Source organism: Haliaeetus albicilla, chromosome 5, assembly GCF_947461875.1.
Source record: "Haliaeetus albicilla chromosome 5, bHalAlb1.1, whole genome shotgun sequence".
NCBI lineage: Eukaryota > Metazoa > Chordata > Aves > Accipitriformes > Accipitridae > Haliaeetus > Haliaeetus albicilla.
The window spans coordinates 49,576,935-49,598,824 of record NC_091487.1 but is presented as its reverse complement, the minus strand read 5'-3'; the positions used below and the strand labels follow the sequence as shown (position 1 = coordinate 49,598,824).

The 21,890-nt window shown below is 43.7% G+C and overlaps 1 protein-coding gene across 2 annotated transcripts in view; it reads left to right on the top strand.

The window, feature by feature from the left end:
• LDLRAD3 (low density lipoprotein receptor class A domain containing 3) overlaps positions 1-21,890 on the top strand; it is a 123,740-nt gene that overhangs the window by 62,281 nt on the left and 39,569 nt on the right. The window contains exons 3-4 of one of the 2 annotated variants that reach the window (XM_069784698.1): positions 1,026-1,151; positions 3,929-4,060. In XM_069784698.1, coding sequence (XP_069640799.1) covers positions 1,026-1,151; positions 3,929-4,060 — 258 coding nt within the window. Of the gene's footprint in view, positions 1-1,025; positions 1,152-3,925; positions 4,061-21,890 lie in introns of both variants that reach the window. The other variant, XM_069784697.1, reaches the window with a different exon arrangement.

Below are 21,890 nucleotides of genomic sequence, written 5' to 3'. Positions count from 1 at the left end.
TCTGTCCTGAAGAACTGTATAATGGGTGATGGAGAGAAGTACAGCAAGAGATGCAATTCATATAACTCATGTTCCTTTTGCACCCAATTTTATATAAATTGTGCTGAATAAAGGCAGTGCTAATTATAGCATTTTCTGGTTTGAGTTTGATTTTTGCAGCCTGAAAAATACTTTAATGAAGGTCTTTTGTGTTTCTTATTGTCCCAAAGACACTAACTCTCTTGATATCTCTGTATTCCTCTTTTCCTTCTCCAGATGTTTCCTTACTCTTTGTACACCTGTCTTTGCCCAAGTTTGCCTCCAGATCCCAAAGATCTCTGAACTTGCTGCCATGTTCATTATCTCTACCTTGGGTTCTTCACTGTTTGGCTTCTCTGAGCAAGCGAGAGAAGCTTGGTGGTGTACAAAATCTAGACTTTTGCTGCTGTTTAGTGTTTGTGGACTCGGCATGACATATAGCTACAGGTTGGGGGGGGCTGTGACTAGTCCAGCTAGACCTTTGCCACCTGAGGACCTGTTTAGATGTCTGTCTCTTGGGCTTATGCCTGGGGCAGGACATTTACAACAGACTTCCATGCAAAAAGGAGACAGTTGCTCTTACTTTCTGTGAAGTGTGACCCTCTATTTTAGTATTTTTCCTCCAATGCTTCTCAGTTGGTCAAATTCATGTGGGTCTTCAAGGGACGGTTAGGAGTACCTGCCTGCCAAGTTTACAAACTTGTACTCCAAAGCGTTGAGCAACTTAAATTTCTCTTGAGAGGTCATTTGACTCGTTTTAAATTTGAATGTTTCAGTCATTCTGGAAATTGTACAAATTGGAAAAAACTGAGCCCAAGCAAGAGAAGTCTCACAAAAAACTTAAAGCAGTTGAAAGCAGGCCATAGGGAGCTTGGAAGGCACCTAACGTTGGTGCCACCAGCACTGCCTAGAGCACCCTAACCTGACTGCTACGTAAGTCAATTTGTAAATTGCTTTGTAAATTGTGTCCCTCATCTTTGCCCTCTTCTGTCTGTATCTTCTCCCAGCGAAAGCCAAATCCAAATGCGGTGCCACATTCTTCCCCTGCGCTAGCGGCATCCACTGCATCATCGGCCGCTTTCGGTGCAACGGCTTCGAGGACTGTCCCGACGGCAGCGATGAGGAAAACTGCAGTAAGTGCCAGCCTGCTCGCGAGTGAGGGAGCTTCTTTGTCCTTCGACTAATTAATACTACTTAGAAAGGAAGCGTCCGTTAGCTTTAGTTCCTGAGTCAAATATTCTCCCTTGTCATTTACAACCCAGATGATCCTTGTGCTTTTCACTTTGTAAATGACAGTCTCTCTTTGTGGTTTTTTTTAAGGTCCAGCTCAGTCTTGTTTTATATGTAATGGCTGTATGATGCTTCAAGCCCCTTTGTAACTTTGAAATGAGATTTAAGCTGCACATTTGCTTTGAACAGGTTCTCTGCGCTCAAGTGTAACTTAAATTGGGCAAATATTAAATATGACTTAAAATTGTTTCATTTTTATTTGCCTGTTTCTTGTCACTGAGGAATATGACTTATTTGTTCACCAGCACATTTGAGTTTCTCTCTTTGTGCCTGTTCTCAAACAACCAAAAAGCAAATAAAGTGTTATTTAGTGAAACAGGTTCTTGGAAGGAGAAGGAGGTTCGCAAAGTCAGACGTTCCTGCCAATGTATTAGCCCGAGCTGTTCAGCAGCTTGCAGGGAAGTCGCAGCAGAGAGATGGTCTGAAGTACTACTTGACTCGGGCTAAACCCCCTGCGTGTGGCTGCATAGATCCATTTGCATCTGTAAGTCTAGCAGGGATATATCGTAGCAGTAGGGAAAGGTTATGTTCGATCCAGCGGCTCTGTTGCTATTATCAGGAGCTGGTAAAAGCATGGGTCAGTAGGTGGAAGCTTGCAGCAAATACTTGTTCATTCTCTTGTTGGAGCAGGCTGAGTTTTTCCTTTTAATGACATTTAAAGGTCAGGAGGAGGACAACAGACACCAGCTTTCAAAGATAACAAAGGGGGCAATCTTTACAGTGATCTATCGCTGTCTGCTTCTTGGAGGACTTGCCTTTCTCTGCGTGCTTTCACCCACAGCACGACTATCTCTTAAGGTGCTGTCTGTTGTTTGCCTGGAGAGTCCGGTTTGGGCCCTGGGAGGACTGTGGCAGGGAGAGAGCACCTCTGTGGAGCAAGCGAAGCCAGAGAAAGGAGATTGAAGGCTAAGGAAATTACTTCGGCTTCTGCTAAAACAAGTGGACTAGAAACAAGTTTTGACGAAAGTGCTTTGAATATCCTTGAGGTGGTGGACTGACAAGTGGCAGGTCTCGACTGAAAACGCACCAGCCCGTGGAGTTGGTTAAGAATGACATAATTTCCCATGAGCTTGTAGTGTGTCGCTCCAACGGGACCTTACAGCTGATGATAACATGCTGCTGATCTCCTCGTTTCTCTTTGCCGTTTAAGCACGCACTTGGTATTTTCTGGCATATCCAAGTGTCTGGTCACTGTTTTGCTTATGTAGAGGAACAACACTGTAGGCCCTAAAGTGACCTGGAAAATCAACATGCTATGCAAGTGTGCAGCAGTTTCAGACCAAAGGAGATCTGGCATGTTCATGATAAAATGTGCTTTCGGGGAGCTGGAGGAATTGGTAGTGTTTGTAATATATACTGCATGTTCTATGCACAGCAGACTTTAAAGTTTTATGTTTTTTTTTAAAGACTCTTTAAAGGCAGCTCTTACTTTAAAGAATAAAAAATAGGAAGGCAGTTAGTATTTGGGAACTGTAATCCCCTTGTTATTGTGGCGGAGAAGCACTTTGAAGCAGACAAGGCATCTGAACAGCTTTTTTAAGGTTTTCAATTGGAAAGTTGCATTCTGTTTCAGTCGACTCATTACCAAAAACTGGCGGGAGTTCAGAGAAGAGTGCCAAAAATGATTAAGGGACAGAGAGATTGATTTATGAGGAGATATTAAAAACTGCTAAATTATGTATATCTCAGCTAAGCAACAACTATGTTGGAAGATAAGGCTATATATGCTGTATATGAAGGGTGCAAACACTGTTCAAGGAGGGATTATGTAGTTACGTATGCTGGGCTATAGCTAAGAGTAGAGGGATGAAATTAGAAAAGAGAAAACTAAAATGAATATCAAGGAAACCTCCTTGGCCATGAAGTACAAGAGAAATGTTCAAAACTGCACTGCTTGAAGCTTTAAATGAAACTAGACATAGCATTTTACAGCATATTTACTGCTGGGTTTCGTGTGGGTGAGAAGACTGCTCTATCTAAATGAGTACTATTCTGTTTTTTGCTCTGTGTGCAATACTGAACCTTATGTGAAAGGACTTTCTGGGTGCTACTGTGATGTGCATATTACCCTTAAAAAGGAGTTGAAATTCAAACACTGAGAAGTTGAGAAATGTCAACGTTGCCCTTGTATCAATTAGAAATAGTGAGGAGAATGGAAAAAAGACAGAAGCAGAGGTAAATAAACCACTGCCTGGCGGTTCTCAGCCAGGGTTGTTGGCTTATAATACAAAACTTGAGCTAAACTGAGTTTGCTGTAATGAGAAGCAACAGGCAGTGTTTATGGCAGGCAGTGCTCCCCTCCATATGTCTTCGGTGGGAGCAAATGCTGAGCACCAAACGGTGATCATGATAGGGGCTCTCATGAAAGTGAACAGAAGGCTTATCACAACAGTGGGTGAACTAAATCTCTGCTAATTGTAATGAATCTTGCATGAATTAGAAATTTCAGCTCTCTGTTTAGAAAGACAAGGTTGGTTTGATTGCCAAGTTACTCCCACATACTCAGCGAATTGACCAACTGTTGAGTTGTGACCCATTGTCGTTGATTATTTAACGGCTATTTCACTGCCTGGGTAAGAGAATTTCTAATGAAAGTTCTCACTTTCTCTTTTCGCAGCAGCAAATCCCTTGCTTTGCTCCACTGCCCGATTCCACTGTAAAAATGGTCTTTGCATTGATAAAAGCTTTGTGTGCGACAGTCAAAATAACTGTCAAGACAACAGTGATGAAGAAAGCTGTGAAAGCCCTCAAGGTAGGCACAGGGGTTTATTCTATTCTGTAATATTATACCAACTCCAATTAATGCAGAACAGGCTCAGTAGAAAATACGATTCTGTTTGCTTGCTCTGTGTTGGCTAGAGCTGTGGTTTCCTAATTCTGCAAATAATGAGAGTGATACGTGTGGAGTGTGCATGTGTGCGTGCATACATTTCATTCTCGGTGCTCAGCAGACTGGTATCTTTTTCAGATTAGTAAAAATGCACTTTTGCAGGAAGTGCTTATAATCTGTGATCCAGCGCTCACTGAAGTTGCTGGGAATCCATTTAGTGACTTCTATGAGAGATGGATTGGACCCAGAGGGATCAATAATAAAACTTCAGTTTTAAGTAGTTCAGTGGTCTGTCTATTTACCAGAAAACTAAATCTGTGTAGGCTTAAAGGTTTAGATCCTCATTGCTCAGTTACTTTCTGAAAGGCATGTTTCACTGCAGGACAAGTCTACAGTGAAAGAATCTATTCCTACCCTTCCTTGTGTCTGTATTTAGAGAAAAGGATGAGGACAGGGAAGAAAATTTTTGTTTGAAAATTGTTGTGTATTGAGTCTTGTGACAATCTCAAAACACAATCTCTGGCAGTTTATTTCTTTTTAATTGATGCTATAAGTCTACACCTAGTGCTCCTCAGTTTTGTTTTCTGTAACTTAATACCATAGTATTTTATAAAATGTGAATTGTACATGAATGACTTGAGGTTAACAGATTATGTGTATTGGGCATCAGCTGCTAAACATTGTAATGTCTGGGTTACTACTGAGAGATCGGCATAGGCAAAAAATGGGAGATGGTGGATATTTGCAGGGGAGATGTGATCTTCTTGGGCCTATCGGAAGCAGGACGCATGAAGAGAGATAAAGCAGGGTATGAAGGAAGAAGAAATTGGGAAAATTGAAGGAGAATGACTTTAATATCTGGCTGCACTGATGATTTAGTCCGTTGTGGAAGAGAAAATAATTCTGAGCTTAAGATGGTGATAAATATTCTTGACCGCTCGCAGGGGAAGAGGGAAAACACGCAACAGCAATGCTAACAAAACGGAGTTTATAGCAACGGTAGGTGACAATCTTCTGTGCCATTCCTCTGCCTAACCGATGAGCTCTTTCCTTTGGCTCCATACTTAAGGGCTGAAGGGGTCATCCAGGTAACTCCCCTGCTGGCTGGGCTCCATCGCAGCCTGGGAACACAGCTCGGATGGGATCGGAGCCTCGGAGAGGGGGTCCGGCCTGCCCCTACCCTCTGTCTGGGGGGGCAGAAAGAGCTGCTGGGGGACGAGCGCCCGGGTACTGCTGCTGCCTCTGCACCGAGGGCTGCGTTGTTTTTCACTGCAGGCCTAAGGCAGCCTAATAGGATTAATGCGGGTGGTAAGGTTTCTTGCTGGTTTTCTTGGGGGTTTTTTGTTGGGGTTTTTTTTTTCTTTCTGGCTTCTGAAGCTTAAAGCAGCAGTGTTCTTTTCCAAGGTTGAGATGACTGCTTCTTCTGCAGATTAATTGGCTGGATTGCCTCCAGGTTGTTTGTTGTCATGACAATCTGCTTTTGGAAGTGACTGTCAGGCTCAGGAGAAGAAAAGAGCTGTATTTCATGAAGCCGTTAATTTTGTCTTTATCTTTGGTCCTTCTGGAAAAGTCAGATTAGTAAAATGGTTAAGCAAAGTAATTCTGTTTGATTCTATGCGTAAAAGCCCCAAACAAGGAGGAAGGAGCTCTCTCTCCTTAGGACCAGAGCAGCGATGGTTTGTGGGCTTTTTTATTAGAAATAAGAGCCCAAGTACAGGGTTGGGAATGAGGAGTTCCCGAAGTGAAATGCTGGCTGCGGGGAGCATGTGTGATTGCCTTTGCCCTTTGCCAGCTCAGAGCCTCCCTGAACTGCCATTTTGCTATCTGTAAGTGGACAATGCTCGTGTACCTGTCTTTCAAAGTGAGGATTAAACAGTATAATGTGCTCAACTGTCCGTCTGAATGTAAATGATGATTCCCTCTGGAGTTTGCAGCTATGGGTATGTCTGTCCTGGCTTCCAAACACACCAACTACTTTGTGTTAATTGAGAATTAGAGGCTACTGTGGACAGTGTTTCATTTCTCACAATTCTTTCTACAGCAGATCTAATTACTGTAATTACAATGAGTTTCATGTTAACACACTACCCAAGAATCCTGGTCATTAGCTAGAACTCAAGTGCTCAGGGTACTTAGGGACCGAACAAAGCAAATCGGTAGGGTATTATAAAATCAAGATAGAGGGTTTTCTTCCCACTAGCTATGTTACCATGTCAAATGTGGTAGCTTTAGTTCAGTGTAATTGAGTGTAGTCTGGCATACGATATTGCCCTTGTGTGCTATTTTTCTATCTAAAAATGTGTTGATTTCAAAATCACTAAGCTTCTGAACCATTGTGTGATAGCGTCATTATCATCATTTAACAGATGGGGAAGAGGGGGCATAGATCGGCTAAACAAAATGCTCCCAGAGTGACATCCCAGCTGGTAGGAGTAGAGCTTCATCCGTGCTTGTCTGCATCAGGACGATGTCGTGAAACTTAATCAATGTTTGCAAACTGTTTTGAGATACTATGATAACATATGGAATAGAAGTGTAAATTATTAATTGGTACTTTGCTCTCCTCCTGCTCTTGGGTATACTGACAAGCTTTTTAAATTAACACCTCTTCCTACTCCTCCACGAACTTCAAAGGCCTCCTTTATCCTGCTGTCATTGCTGGAAAGCTCCAGTAGCGTATCGGTTCGGTTTGTGTCAGATACTCCTCCATGCATAAAGAGCCCTTCAATCCAGAAGGGTCGATCTGCAGGCTAGGAAAACAAGAATGTGACCCCCTACTGAAAAACGTATTAACCCAGCTTTGACATGGAACACTTCATCAAGGACGGTACATTTTGAATAATCGCTTTGCTAGCATGCTGCAATCTGAGATGAGCCTGAAGCCGTGGGTTTATAAAGGTTAATTTTAGTCATAAGTAGGGGTGGATTCACTTGAGGGGAGGGAAACAGAGGCCCGAGGATTTAGTTGTGAAAATGGGAGGAAGGTCAAATTTTTGAGAACAAGTTCCTGCCCTCCTTTCTTCTCACTGCTTGTAACTGAGTGTTGCACATCTTACAAAGGTTTGCATGTCGTGGGGAAAGTGTCAGTTTAAAAACTTCAACTGTGACAATTTAGCAGCAAGTCAAATAATTCTGCTCTAATTCCCAACAGTAATTATTTGTAGCTCTTGTAGCTGCCATGGTAAACTTCAGAGACGTTCCCTTAATCCCATCCCAGCTATACTTTGGTCATCTCTGGTTTCCAGCATTGAGGCAGTCCGGCCAGACGCTTCCCTTAGTCTGGAATGTGGTGTATTCATCACAGTATGTGCCTGAGTTTGGGGATTGGATAGAGAATGTAGTTCTTGGATTCTCCACAGGAGTCGTTATTCCAGTTTTAACATCACTTGCAGTGATTGGAAATTTCTGCTCCTGTTCCATACTTAATGTATCTTAATCCAGGAAAGTTTCTCTCCCCCATACACTTTTTTTCTCATTAATTTAAGATCTCTCCCTATGCCTTGAATTAGCTGACAGTGCTAATCATTCACAGCAGCTACTCTGGGTGTACTCCTCGGGCCTGCCTGTCGCTGAGGGGGTTCCTGCTCTGTGGCAGGCATCCACTCAATTGGAAGGGAATTCTTCCTCCTTCGTATTTTTCAACAACCATGTAAATTTGTTCAGCTCTAGGACTGTATTTAATTTTTTTCTCTTAATTGCTTTTTATCTAAATGTGTCTTCACAGTGTTTCCTCCTTTACTTTCTCCTCTATTTTGTACTTTTAGTCTAGAACGCTTTAACATCAACAAAAGTGTACTGGATATTTTAATTCAAACTCCTTTTCCTTTCATGGCCCTTCTTTTCTTTCCTTCTAAGTTTGTTAAATACCTTTATTAGCTTTAACCCTGTTGCCTAGGAAAGGGGGTTTTATTGCTGCGAGTCTATATTCACTCTGACTGCTGCTGTAGAGAGAGGCTCTTGGCTTCAGTAATCTTCCTACAATTCTAGCTCTGTAGCTGTTAGCAAACAGTACCACTGTGGTCAAGTTATAAACCAAATGTTTTGCAAGTGTCCTGAAGTTGATTCCTGCCCTATGTTTCTACAGTGTATTTGGTAATGTCCACTGTTACACATGTGGATACCTCCTTTTTTTATTTTTGCATATTTTTTAATTGAATTTGTGTTAGGATTTTCATGTACACCCATATTCTAAAACAGATTTAGAAGCATATACAGTTGTCAGCAGTCTCTGTTCTTCCCTCTGTGGCATGTATAAATTGCTTGTATAAAAATTAGCAGCATATTAAAAAATTAAAAATCTGACCCTGTGTCATACAAGTGGAAAACAGTTCAAAAGGTTGACTTATTAAAATTAATTTTTAAGTGGTAATATAAATTCTGTACTGAATTCTGTGGATTTAGGTATAGGTGAGACAAAGTTGGAAGGGTACTGGCTGAAATGGTAAAACGCTATGGCCCATTGCTGGTGTTTGCATGATTGAGTTGCAATGCAAAGTGGATTTTAGAACTGACAGCCAAGTGGAACAGACATACTCTAAATTTCAATGGAATACCACAAAACCTGATTTATGAAAGACAAATAGCTCCCAGAACATCCCACTCCGTATGGAGCTTGTAACCAGCCCTTTGCACATGACAAACCGAAATTCTGAAATTCCCAAATGCTGTGGTGTCACTTAAACATCCCAAAGCTTTATAGGCTGATCCTGGCTGAATACATTTCCTTTTATTGAGTCTTTCTTTGACTCATTATTGACTCAGTCTGTAAACTGAAGCTCAACTTGCAATTATTGTGCATCAGCTCAGCCCATATTCAGCCTACAGCAGGAATTTTATACTCAGAGGCAGACTAAATAGAAGCAGAAACTTAAGGAAGGTTACAAATAAAATGTCGCTGAATGTTTTATTGAATGAAGGCTTTGCCTGAACATATTTAGCTCTCTAATATCCCTGGTTTATAACACTTGCTAGATGGAAATGCTTTTGTCAGCTGTGAATTCCTTCTTTTCTCTGTTCCTCTATTCCCTGATTAAGTCCAGGCTTCATCTTCTTTCCCTTTTTCTCTCCTCATAAGATTAATTATTTGAGAGGATTCTTGTCAAGAAAAAAATTGATGCATCGCATGGAGACTAAAAGGTAAGGTGAGCTACAGCAGGCAGATGTTCATATTAGTTGGTATCGATATTTCAGATGACTGGTAAGTTCATCTGTGCATTTCTTTCAACATCATGTGGACTCTGTGGTCCCTGCTGCCTCCCAGGCCAGTCTGTTGTTTGTAAAATTGATTATTGATCACTTCATTTGAACAGCAGACAATAACACAGGCTTTATTGTAGGTGGTCCCAGACTCATTCAGAAGCATGGTAACTTCTGAGAGGGACTGAGAGAGGAATTCTTACTTCACCGTGGCTTTGCAATTAAAGTAGTGTAACATAGATATGGAGATCTCAGGGAGAGGTCCAGGCAGCTGGTACAAGTGGATTTGAGTTGCTACGTCTCGCAGCTCCCTGAGCTTGCAAAGATGCCAGGGTGTCGTGGTTTAACCCCAGCCGGCAGCTCAGCCCCACGCAGCCGCTCGCTCACTCCCCTCCGGTGGGATGGGGCAGAGAATTGGAAGGGTAAAAGTGAGAAAACTCATGGGTTGAGATAAAGACAGTTTAATAGGGAAAGCAAAAGCCGTGTGTGCAAGCAAAGCAAAGCAAGGAATCCATTCCCCACTCCCCACGGGCAGGCAGGTGTTCAGCCATCTCCAGGACAGCAGGGCTCCAGCACGTGTAACGGTGACTTGGGAAGACAAACACCATCACTCCCAACATCCCCCGTTCCCTCTTCTTCCCCCAGCTTTATGTGCTGAGCATGACATCCTATGGTCTGGAATATCCCTGGGGTCAGTCGGGGTCAGCTGTCCCGGCGGTGTCCCCTCCAACCCCTTGTGCCCCCCCAGCCTGCTGCTGGTGGGGTGGGGGGAGAAGCAGAACAGCCCTTGGCTCTGGGTGAGCACTGCTCAGCAGGAACGAAAACAGCCCTGTGTCACCAACACTGTTTGCAGCACAAATCAAAAAAACACAGCCCCATCCCAGCTACTGTGCAGACAATTAACTCTATCCCAGCCCAAACCAGCACACGGGTTTTGTTGCAGAACAGGCCTATGTACCTAAGGAAGGGTTGTTTTGTGGATCAGCATGTTGCTCCTGCAGTCACTTTGGCCTAGCATTTTGGCTGAGTAATAATAGACATGCTGCCAAAATGTTAGGCTACCATTGTTTGGCGAGCAGGTATTCTATTAAAAGCAACTATAATGTGGGAATAGACAAGCAATGACTTCAGGTCTTTAAATGGACAACAAACTTACTTAAAAGGGTGTTTGTAGATCTGGGAGGTGTCCAGCCTCTTCTCATCTCCTGTTCAGCCCACCTTTGATGGCTTGAAGCTCAAAGCAGTTATCAGCAGGTGATGACTTGGCTAGCGTACAAATCAGTTTTATGACCTAGGTCAAATCTTAGACAAGGTGTTGTATCACTGGGGGCTCACCATGCTTGTCAACAGCTTCAGCAGGGAAAAAAAAAGGAAGAGGAGGAGGATCTGGCAAGTATCACCTTGCCATAAAAGCAATTCCTTAGAAGACAGTAAGGACAAGGAACTGACTTTGTGTCTCCGGCTCATATTATGCCTGTTCTGTAGACAGATGGACTTCGGGATGCCAATGGTAGCCTTCCCTCAAGGCACAGCTTATTCCCATGATGGAAGTGCCATTGTTATGGGAGTGCCTCAGTGGCCTCTTGCTGTAATCCCATGATTTTTTTTTAATTTTGGTTGCTGGGGCTGAAATTGCTGTTCTCAAGCTAGTTACAAAAGCAGCACATGCAGGTGGTAACACCATCTATCAGCTACTCTCGCTTCAGCCCGTGGCTGATGAGGGGAGCTGGGAATTGAGACTGTAAATGGCATGGTTTTTTTCTCACCTGTGCAGAAATGAAATATGAGCTCTTAACAATTGTGTCCAAATATTTTTACCTTCACTTTGTGGCATTTATGCCTAATTAACAGTTCCAGGAAAAGGTGATGACAGGAATATCCAGTTTCTTTGCCTGTGCTTCAAAACTCCAAAAACAGGTGATAAAATGTCACGCTAGAGGAAGGCAGGTTTAAAATAATGGACATTCTTTTTCCTCATTGTTCTTGAGGCTAATTAAGTTCTTTCTTGAGCTCTCATTAGTAAAAATCAATTCCTTTCAAATATGTTTTCCACAAGTTTTAACAGCATGTAGGTGTTTTAAATATATGATATGAATTGGCATGGCATGTCATGTCCTGGCTGCTGAATTGCATTAACTTTTCCTAGATGTCAGTGTCATTTAATGGTGCAGAAGGCCTCTGTTGCTGGACCATAGGTGCCAGCCTCCAGTCTTTTTGCTGTCAATGGAAGGAATCCAAATAAAAGGCACAGATGTTAATCTTTGACATGCTGTAAAACAAAATCAATTCCAGGTAAGGTGACCAATTGTTTTTTCTACAGTTACTGGAGAAAAGGATTATAGCATTTGTATTTAAAAATGAAACTTTAATTTTTGTTAGTACAATTTCAGTACTGGGACAACCTGGTTTTTACTGGAAAACGGTAGTTGTGGTAGCAAACACGTGTCAGGGAGGAGCCACAGCAAAGGTTTCCTGGGTTAAGTGCTGAAGAGAAGCTCTTGCTAGCAGAGCTGGAGTTAGCTTGGCTGTCTCTTCTGTTTCTAGTCCTAACCCTCGTTCATCAGACCAGCCTGCCCCAACCTGTAATTCTACTTCCAAGCCCAGCTGGGAGCTGATCTGCATGGCTCTCCACCCAGGTCTGGCCCATCAGCCCTGCAGTTTCAGTCAAACGGCAAACCTTGTTCTTTAGCCTGATTATTAACATTAATCTTAGCTAAGTGATAATTCTTCAGCCTAAATCTAGCTTTGAGACCTGCCTGCATTAACCAGGGCAGCAAAAGGTCTGAGGTTAATTTATGCTTCGGTGCCTTTGCAAATCTTGCTCTGGCATTGTGGTGTCTGTGACTGCTAGTTAGAATCGATTTCCCAAGGTGAACTATTGAGGAAGCTTGCTACATTCACCAGTTTGCCCAGGGACTTGGGCAGAGAGCGCAAGAGTTTTCCTTTCTTGCTTTCTAGGAGTTGGGCTGTTCTGTTTGGGCAGCAGTGGAATTGAATAGAAGGCCAGTTTTGCTGCTCAGACCTGTGAGCAGGAGAAACAGCTCCCAGCAACCTGTGTGTCAGACTTTGGGGTAGGTTTTTTATTTTATTTTGTTTTGTTTTCCCCCTGCAGCTGCCAGCAGTAAAGTTGGAAGCTGTGGCTCCTAATGTGTCAGGCTGCAACTCTGTCCCCAGCTGAAACCAGTTTTGCACATGGTTAAAATCTGTATCTTTTCACAACTTCAGTTATATCTGGGAATAATTTGTGACATGTGAGCTCTGTCAAAGCTTGTGTGCGTGTTCTTACTCAAATGTAAAGCCACAAGCAAAGCCAACATGACCAGGTGTAAAAGTGTCTCTATTCAGATGTTGTAGCAGTTTAATACATGATCATTTATGTAATTGACCTAAAGCAGCATGTTTTCAGTGTAGACAGTCCCCTGGAGCAGGGTTACCAAGGTCTGTTGAAAAGTTTTACTGACATCTGCTCAACAAGAATAAATGCAGAGACTGCAGGTCAGCCAGATGTCTCTGTAGCTAGAAACTGTGCTGGTGCAATGCACTTAGCTCGTAGGAAGGAGAGCAGCTAGAAATGCAGAATTGCCCTCAGAAATGTAGGCGACCCCATGTGTGCAGGACCTCAATAGGTCTGGGCATTTTGTGTCCCTTATTTTGAGAATCCTTGCTTAGAGTAATTCTGTTTTTTCTCTAAGTGGTTTCACTGTGCTGACATAGCTACAATTTTACTCTGCCTTACAGAGAATATGATTTTATATCATCTTATAGGAGAAATGAGGATATGAAAAACTGATTTTGGGGGAGATACGCCACAACTGAGGTGGTATGAACATCAAAGTGTTTCTACCAGACCTCACTATGTCTTCATACCCACTCCTTCCAAATGCTGGTCCCAGACAGGTCAGCAGGAGTGTTAACTTTACGCAGCTGAAGCAAATAACATTTGTTTCTTTATTGCAGGTCACACTTAAGTTGCTGTACCAGTGTGTTGTATTCACTGTGGAGCATAAATTGCTCCAGGGTGATTTTTAAAACCCGAGCAAGTTGCCAGCCAGTGTTCCAGAGAAAAGTATTTCATACTGCCTGATCTAAAACTAGCACATGAAACTTGATAAGCAAGTGGATTACCACAAAAAAGAAAGTTTCTTGCCAGGCTTTATATTAAGCAGAGATTCATCCTCAGCCAAGCATTTCAGTACCTGTAAATCTGTGAAGGATGAGGCTGTTGAATTCTAGCTTTCCCTTCTTTGCTGCTCTCGCATTAAAACTTGTGTCCCAGCATCTGTTCAAGCTTCCCTGGAAATCTGGGCACCGCAGCACATTTTCTTCTGCCTGCTAAAAATTGTGAAGCGGTGAGAGACATCACACCAGTCTTTAGTCTGTGTGCTGTTCCTTGAGCTTGCCAAACTAACTCATGCTCCCATCTCACATTACCAGATACTCTCTGCTAATTTGCTATAAGGGATTGTGTTAAAAATCCATATTTATGAGGGATGTTAAAAACATAAAGCAATTATATGGTTTTCAATTACATAAACATCAACATGCAATGGGAATTAGAAGCTGAATAATTAATTTTTGGATTATTTGTAATGTAGAGTTTATGCAAACAGTAAGACTTGGAGAACAAGCAGGGAGAGGAGTGCGGAGGGTACAGTGTCATTAAGTGCCCTTAGTGTCTCTATTCAAATTCAGTTCAGATGTCAAAGTAGGCATTGCCTCTTAAGGGAGGTAGCAACCCGGCGAGTGGGAAGCCTTGGGCGCAGAAGTGCTGTTCGTACCTATGCCCTATTAGTGAAGAAGCGTTTCCACTAACATGGCTGGCGGCTGGGACAGTGCGGGTGCCCATGGATGTGTCCTGAGCATGGAGGTGGCAGCAGCTGGAGCCACCTGATGCTCCCTGCTCTTGGCGTGGTAAATGACCTTGGGCATTTGGGGTTAACATCTGTCATACGCCTTATCTCTATTTTACAGATGAAGAATACCAAACTTATAGCTTTTGGAAGATTATAAAGTCATTCAAAGGAAATAAATATCATTAATCATTTCTGAATATTATCTGTCACCTGAAGTGCACCAACCAGTCACTGTGGGGTCAGGGCATTGGTGCTGAATTACATCCTCCAAGGCTTCAAAGCGGAAGCTTTCAAGGCTTCGTTTATTCTCGTAGCATTACTGCACCACCATAAATGCAGTGATTACCAGCTAGTTCTTAAGTGGAAGTAATTTTGAGGATCCGATGTTTTTGTTAAGAGGTTAGGAAATGTGTTACACTGCACTAAAAGCCGTGGGAATTAAAAGCTGGCTTGTTCCATTTGATCAACTGTTTATTCTTAGATCGTCATTTCCCTTTGCCTCCTACATGCTGAGTAGCTAGCAAACACCAACCTCGTTTTAGTGATGGCTGTCCAGGAAAACGCTTTTAGACTTTTTGAGACAGGTTTTTTCTGTGGCAAATAGTGCTCAGGATTTACCCTCTACAGGAGAAGACTTAGGACTGTCCTTCTACAGAACAAGTTCTAGAGCTGAGAGTTTTCTTTGAGAAAGGTTTTCTGAACTAAAACTTGAACTACTGTGTCAGTTAGCTTTGAAGTCCATGGTGGCTGGAGCCTTGCCAACTGGTTTGCAAGGAGGTGGTTTGGACTTGGCTTGAGGGAAAGGGATCGTTATGTGCAGTTAAATGGAAGCTCTGCAAGGTATTTGGCACTGATGCTTGTAAGAACCCATAGCTATAGGAATACTGTATGGGAAAGAGTGTCCTTACAGTGACTAACTTGCTGTCAAATTTAATTGTCTTTTTTCACACTCTAGAAGGAGAAAACAATAAGCATGTGACTTTAGGAAAGCAATGCTGTAGGGGAAATTATATCCTTGTTTGATAACCGGATGGCTCTCGTCAACCAGGAGAAGGTAGATGAGAAGACCATATGTTCTGTTCCAAAGCTAACAAATTCCAGGCTGAATTTTTTCTGTTGTTTTTGCTTGCTATTAAAGCCAAATTTGTCTGACCAGATTGGAACAGGTATGTTGGTGATTGGTTAGATAGAGAGGTTCTTCAGAGGTGGGCTCAGACAGCAGGGTAGCTACAGCAGGTATGAGAGGACTGAAGGAGCTGTTGCGATAAAAATGAGACAAAAGAGCCTGCCTTGCAAATAGGGGGTGGAGATCATAAGTAGGGGCTTAAGCCATGTTCAGGTTTTTTCATTGTTGTAGTTGGGTTTTTTTGTTGTTTTTTTAAATTTTGTTTTATGAAAGGATCACTTGGCCATAGTCTTTCATTTGCTGTCGTGCGGGAGCCAGGTCATATAATTAAGACTGAGACAGTGGTAACCTTCTGCTCTTACGCACACACGTTCAGTTTTGCGATCAGCTGCCAAGGTTTACATTCCTGAGCCCAAATTCTTGCTCTTTCCATTGACCTCGCAGCACAAGTGTGATTGAATCACTGAGTGTTTGCAGAAGCCACTGCCGGTCTCTCCCTTGTTTTCCAGACTGCCTTTTCCACCACCTCTTGATATATAAATCCCAGAGAGCTGGTGATTAGTTGACGGCCATAGGAGATCAGATTCTAGACATGACTGATAATTGCAAGATAATATCCAGAGAGTACCTTCCTGGCCAAGCTGGATGTAATTCAAAACTCCGTACGTGAAGGAGCCCTGGCGGGAGGTGCCTGAGGAGACGTGCAGAAGTGGTACCGTGAGCTTGTGTGTTGGAGAGAGATCGCGGCACGATGCCTTTGCAAGCTATACGGCCTGTCGGAGGTAGAAATGAAGCAACACAGAAAAACACTACGAGTAATGGGTTTCCCAGGAAGGTGCAGTAATGCTTTTAGTCTGTGCCTTTCTTATCTGTACATCAGTAATACGGTCGGTCTTTCCAGAAAGCCGAGTGTAAATATGGAGTAGAGAAAACACACTGAACCCGTTCCTGTGCTCTTTCATTCATTGTTTCATCCTCACTGTATTCCCTACTCTCACTTGTTGGAAAAACTCTTCAAGCAGTTTATTAAGTTTTTGTTTGTAAAGAAATTAAGTGTAATTTGTGCTTCCCCCTGTTTGTTTGTTGTTGTTGTTTTTTAATTTGCCTTCTTTCCTGAAAGTCGTTAAGGGCTTTTCCTCACTTGCTCCTGTTGTTTGTTTGCTTTCTGGTTTCTTTCTCTCTTTAGTTTTTGTATCCTGCTCTTTCTTCACGTGTTTGTTTTTGGCTTTTCTGGAGGTATCAAATAAGAGGAACTATACATTGAGCCATACTCAATCCACTACCTACAGTTAAAATACTACAAGGTTTTGTTTGTTGCCCTATTCAGGTAAATCTTTCCTACTCAATCATTGTTCTCATGTTTTAGCGTCACCCTGGAGGGGCAGGAAGTGGTCTAGGCTTAAAACACACAAATACAAAAAACACCACAAAACCCACATGCAGGATAAATCCTACATCTCCCTGAGAAGTCTGGGTATACATTCCTTTCTGTTCCATCCAGCTCTTTGAGACGGGCCACATCTCTCCTCTCCAATATGAGTGCCAGACAGTGGCCCTCTACAAGAACATTGCCAGCTGGCAGTATTTATAGCAAATGTGTGTTTCTCGATTATAATTTCAGCAGAAATTTAATACTACGAGTTTAATGGTGTCCGCAAGTCACAATCAGGTGAGAAAAGGAGTCAAATTCTGCTCCAGTTGTGCTAAAGCTGTTAGAGCAGGAATTTCCTTTCTGCCTATTTACCACATGATTTGTACTGCTAATATTTTATGGCCTCGATTTATAGCGTATGTCACGAGTTCCTCTGATGCTGCTAGCAGTTCCCTGCCTGTGGTCTGCGAGGTGGGAGCAGTCTCCCCATGCTTTTGACATGAGGTGTGTGCGTTGGTCCCGTTGGTGGGACGCGGGAACCAAGCCCTTGCAGTGGAAGGGGACAGGTCCTGAAAGAAGTTGCTGCACTGAACATCTGCTAGAGGAGGAGGTTTCCACAAGAAGTGGGTTAATAGCCCAACTTCTGGCGTGTAAGCTGGGTGCAGCACAGGGCAGCAAACGCAGCATTGCAGCAGTTGGCGTGCAGAGCAGGAACGGCACTCAAGTTGCCCGCTCATATATTAAAGGGGAGGAGGGAGAGGAAACCTTTGCAGCTGGGTTGAGTGCAGGCTGCCACCAGCAGTTGTCTTGAAGCATTCCTCACTGCTGTGAGATCCCTGAACTGCGCTTCGTGGTGCTTCAAGAGGAAAACCTCCCCTCCGCTTTTGATGCTTTTCAACCACAAGTCTGCATCATTTGCAGCAGGGTGGAGTTCTCTGCAGCACTCTTCCCCAAGCTCTTCAGGAGCTGATTGAGGAGAGAGGGGAGGGAGGGGGGGAAATCAGACTTTTTCAATTCCTTCCTTTCCAGGGGCTACAGGATTGCATCTCTAAAACTGTTATATTACTCTTATGGCAGCTGCCTCTGGAATTGCAATCGCAACATATTCTGTCTCTTCTCCTGGTAGCTAGAAGGGGCTTCTTTAGCTTTTTCCTTTTTCTCTCTTTTCTTTTCCATACCCTTTTCCCTTCTACTTTTACGACACAGTGAGACAGCCAGGGAAATGAAGAGGATGCTGCACACCTCTGGCGTTTTCACAGGAAGGAATGTGTCTCTCTCTCTTGTGTATGCTATGGCTATATCTCAACAAGAAAGCCAGAAACTATGGTGGTGGATTTTTTTTCCCAAAGTGTCTGTTTAGATGCACAAGTAAGGCCAACTTTTAGTAGGTTCTTTGGTCTTAGGCATATTTGAAAAGATCACCCTTTTTATGTAAAGTCAATTTTTTTAAAGGGAGGTAAATAATGAAGCACAAAAGAAAACTTAATGCAAGCAAAACTTGTCCCTGCTTGCAAGAACACTGACTTGAGCAGATATCATGCAGACTTTCTTTTCATTTCCCTCCTTATTAGAGGCTTCAGAGAGGTTTCTCCATTGCTTGACAATTCACTTTGCCCTGTGCAGCACCACTCTGTTGTGCTTTGTTCAGCCTAAGTTTCAAGGCCTCTGGTCCTGAGGATTTTATTACCATTCCTGAGCTATCACTGTACCTGCAGCTCTCACAAGTTTTCCTGTTCTAACTTCACCTCTGCTCTAGGGCCAGGTAAAACTCTTCAAGTATTACATTCCCTACCTGGTTTCTTGGCCTCTATAAGCCTGTAGTGCAGGTCACTTATTGCAGGTACAGAATGACTCTAACCTTTACCTTTCCTTTCTGTTTTGCATGCAGTACAAACTTTCTAGGTCTTTGATTTCCCAAATAGGGGAATGGATTTATCTCGGCTGTTGTGGGTGAAGCAGCTGTTGAGGTTAGAGAGCTCTGCCATATACCGGGCTGCTTCTGCACTTTCTATGAATCGTACAGTTGAATGTGCACCCTGCATTTGATAAACACTCCATCCCTTCTGCGTTTTTTATGAAGATCTCGTGGACCAGTTGTTGCTGAGTCTTGCTAAATAACTCTCTTGCAAGAAGATTCTGCTTGTCCTGAAGTAGGATGATGTAGTGCTGAGCTTGTCTTCTGCCTTGTTACTTTTCCAGTGGTTAGGTCAAGCTGAATTCAGGCCCATTCTGTCATTAGGAACTTATTAAACTACTGCTCTCTGGCTTCATCTTTAAACGTTGACCTTTCTGTTGGCATTTTGTGTGTGGTTCAACCTGCCCTGATCTCCTTCTGTCCTCTGTGTTTTATCTGTTCCCCCCACCCCCACCCCCAAGTCTTGTGTGTTTGCATAGGTGCTTCATTTCAGAGGAGTACAGGAGGGATGCAGATGTTATGACTTCATTTTTTGTTATTTATTATACTGTTTGGGCTTTTTTGATCTCTGGAACTCAAAACAATGATCAAATAAGGATTCTCTTTCGTTTGTCTTGGCACTAGTTTCTCTCTCCATGGATGGAAGTGACTGAGGTTGGTTCTCACAGAGTCGGTGACTGGTGACTCATGAATCCATCCTTAGTCCAGCTGAATTTATTACCTATTTCTGTTTTAGCTGGATCTCAATTTCCAAACCCTTATTCTGCCCTACATAGTTTACGTTCGGTGTTTCAGGCTGAAAGTGCATCTTGTGTGCCTGGGGGGGAGAACCTCAGAGGTTTCCTTCCCCCTTCCCGTTTTCTTGTCCCTCAGGCAGGATCCAGTTCCCGGTGGGCAGCATGGAGATGCCCTGAGGAGCAGGGAGGGGAGCTGGGTCCAGGTCCTCGTCCCCAGCCCGGCCTGGGGAGCAGCCAGGTCCCTCTGGAGGGGATGGACGGACTGTGCCCGGTGTCCGGCTGCTGCAGCCTCAGTGAGCGCTCGACGGCATCTCTTTTCTTAGGCACTTTCAAGCTGCGTGCAAATGATTTCGGGAAGCAGAAACGTGTTTTACTGGCCAAGTATTGCGCAAAAGGTCCAGAAAACAGACCTGGTTAGGACGAGACCTTCCTTGGGAGGGTAGAAGGAGGGGAGGATGATAACAGTTGTGTGGGTTTTTACTGCCTTTGGAACAGCACCTGTCACAGCTTACCACTTACTTAGATCTGTCTGCTTACTGACTTGTTTGTTTCCATTTCAAACCTGGATATAATTAACGTAATTTTATAAGCATGAGTGTATAGAAAAAGGGTAATACAACTCGAGGGACCTTGTTCTTCAGAGCGTTATGTATACTGCTTTCTCTGGCGGTTCCTTTTGCAGAGCAGTTTATGTGCAGCTTCAAAGTATTTATCCTGCTTAAGAGCAATGTTAAGTATCTTAATTAGCCTGGAAAATGTTCCGGGCTTTTTATGCTTTAATATACTATAAAGATATTTTCCGTGGCGAGACTTCAAAGTGACGTTTCTACAATTCCTTTGACTGTGCAAGCGGGCTGTCATATTCTCTAGAACTGTGTGAGCTACTTGCTGACATTTTTTTCCTTTCAGGACGCCTCATCAGATGAGATGAGGTTTTTGCAGATAGGCCCACAAGCCAGGTTCCAGAGCGTCAAGAAGAGTTGGTGCCACATCTCCAAGCCTTTTATAGGAAGAGGGAGGGAGAAGGCTTGAGGCAAGGTGTATACGCTTCACTGGTGTGGAACGCGTTGCTGTGCGGAGCACGGCCCCCATGTACGTGGCCCAAAAATAAAATAATAACCTGCCCAGAGGCTGGGGTGGGCACTGGCAGCGCCAGCCCCATCCAGAGCTCAGCCAGGGGTGCTGTGCCTGACCCCGTCGGCCCTCGGTTCTCTGCACCGCTTTGTCTCATCTCCACGCGTCTGGCATGTTTCTCTTCATTAAATTCCATTGCTGGGAGAGTCTGCTGGAACGTCAGGCAGAAACTTCTACGTCTGCAAGTGTGTAGAGATCAGAAGCTGTCAGAGGGAGTGCGGTGAGGTGGAAAGGGGGAATCTCTTTGCCAAAACAGTGAAGTCTGTGAGAGTCCCTCTTCCCCCCCCCCCCCGCCCCAGCATCTCTTAAAACTTCCAATTGTTGCTGCTGCTTGTTAGAAGGTGTTTTCGTTCTGCCATTCATTGCTCCATCTCACGTTCGTTGCCCTCCGAGCGGAGTGCCTTGAAGTGCAGGATGCTGCTGCGGGCCATCGTTCACTGGGTTGGGGGTGCTCCGCGGAATGGAGGGAGTACGTCACAAAAAGGAGAGGTGATTGCTTGTATTGGTAATTCTGAAGGCAGTCTGTTCTCTCTTTAATCGGGGAAGTGCTCTGGTGTCCTCACACCAGCTCTTTTGGCAGTTTCTGGTGGGTCTGACAGGGATGCCACCGGTTGAACGGTGTGTCTCGGTGTCACCCTTCCCCGGGACGGTTTTCCACCTCTGGTGGTAAATGGCCTGTGGGTAGAACCGCTGTTTGGCTGATGTGGTTTTGGTTCTATTGGTGGAGAAGAAGTAGTTGGAAAAGTGGAAAAGTCCAAGTAAGTGGGAGATGCGGGCCTTTACCACCATGAGGTCTGAGGGACGGGAGGGAGGGGGCTGTTCTGTGACAGCAAAGTGCGAGCAAGGAATACCTGCACCCTGCGAGTGAATGCATTTTCAGAAGAGAATGTCGACCTGTCTTTTCCCTCTTGATTTCATGCTGCCTCTTAGCCATATGTTCTGTCAGCCCTGGAGAAATCTGCTGCCTTTTCTTATTTCACGTGCTTAGTTAGCTAAGGTTACGAACGTTCATCCGTTGCAAGGATGAAACTCCTGTCTGTTGTCACTTAAAAGCATTTACTATTACACATTACGACACCACCTCTGCTCTGTCCAAGCGTGCTTTAAACAAAGCATGGGTTCAGTTCATTGAGGGAGAGCTGCCACCGCAGCAGGAGTCCTTAGTGTTAACGTAGCTACTACAGGACAGAGTCAACTTCCCACTCTACAGACTCACCATCAGTTCGTACAACCTATCACTGCATCTTTTGCCATGTTGCATACAGATATACATTTTTAAAACGCTTCATGTAGGCTTCCAGAGCTCAGGTCATTCAGTCAGTGTTCTGTTAGGTGCATCCTGCCTTCAGTTTTTCCTTGCAAACTAGCGAAAGCCAAATTCATTACAACAGCTTGCTCAGAAGAGAGATAGATGTTCAG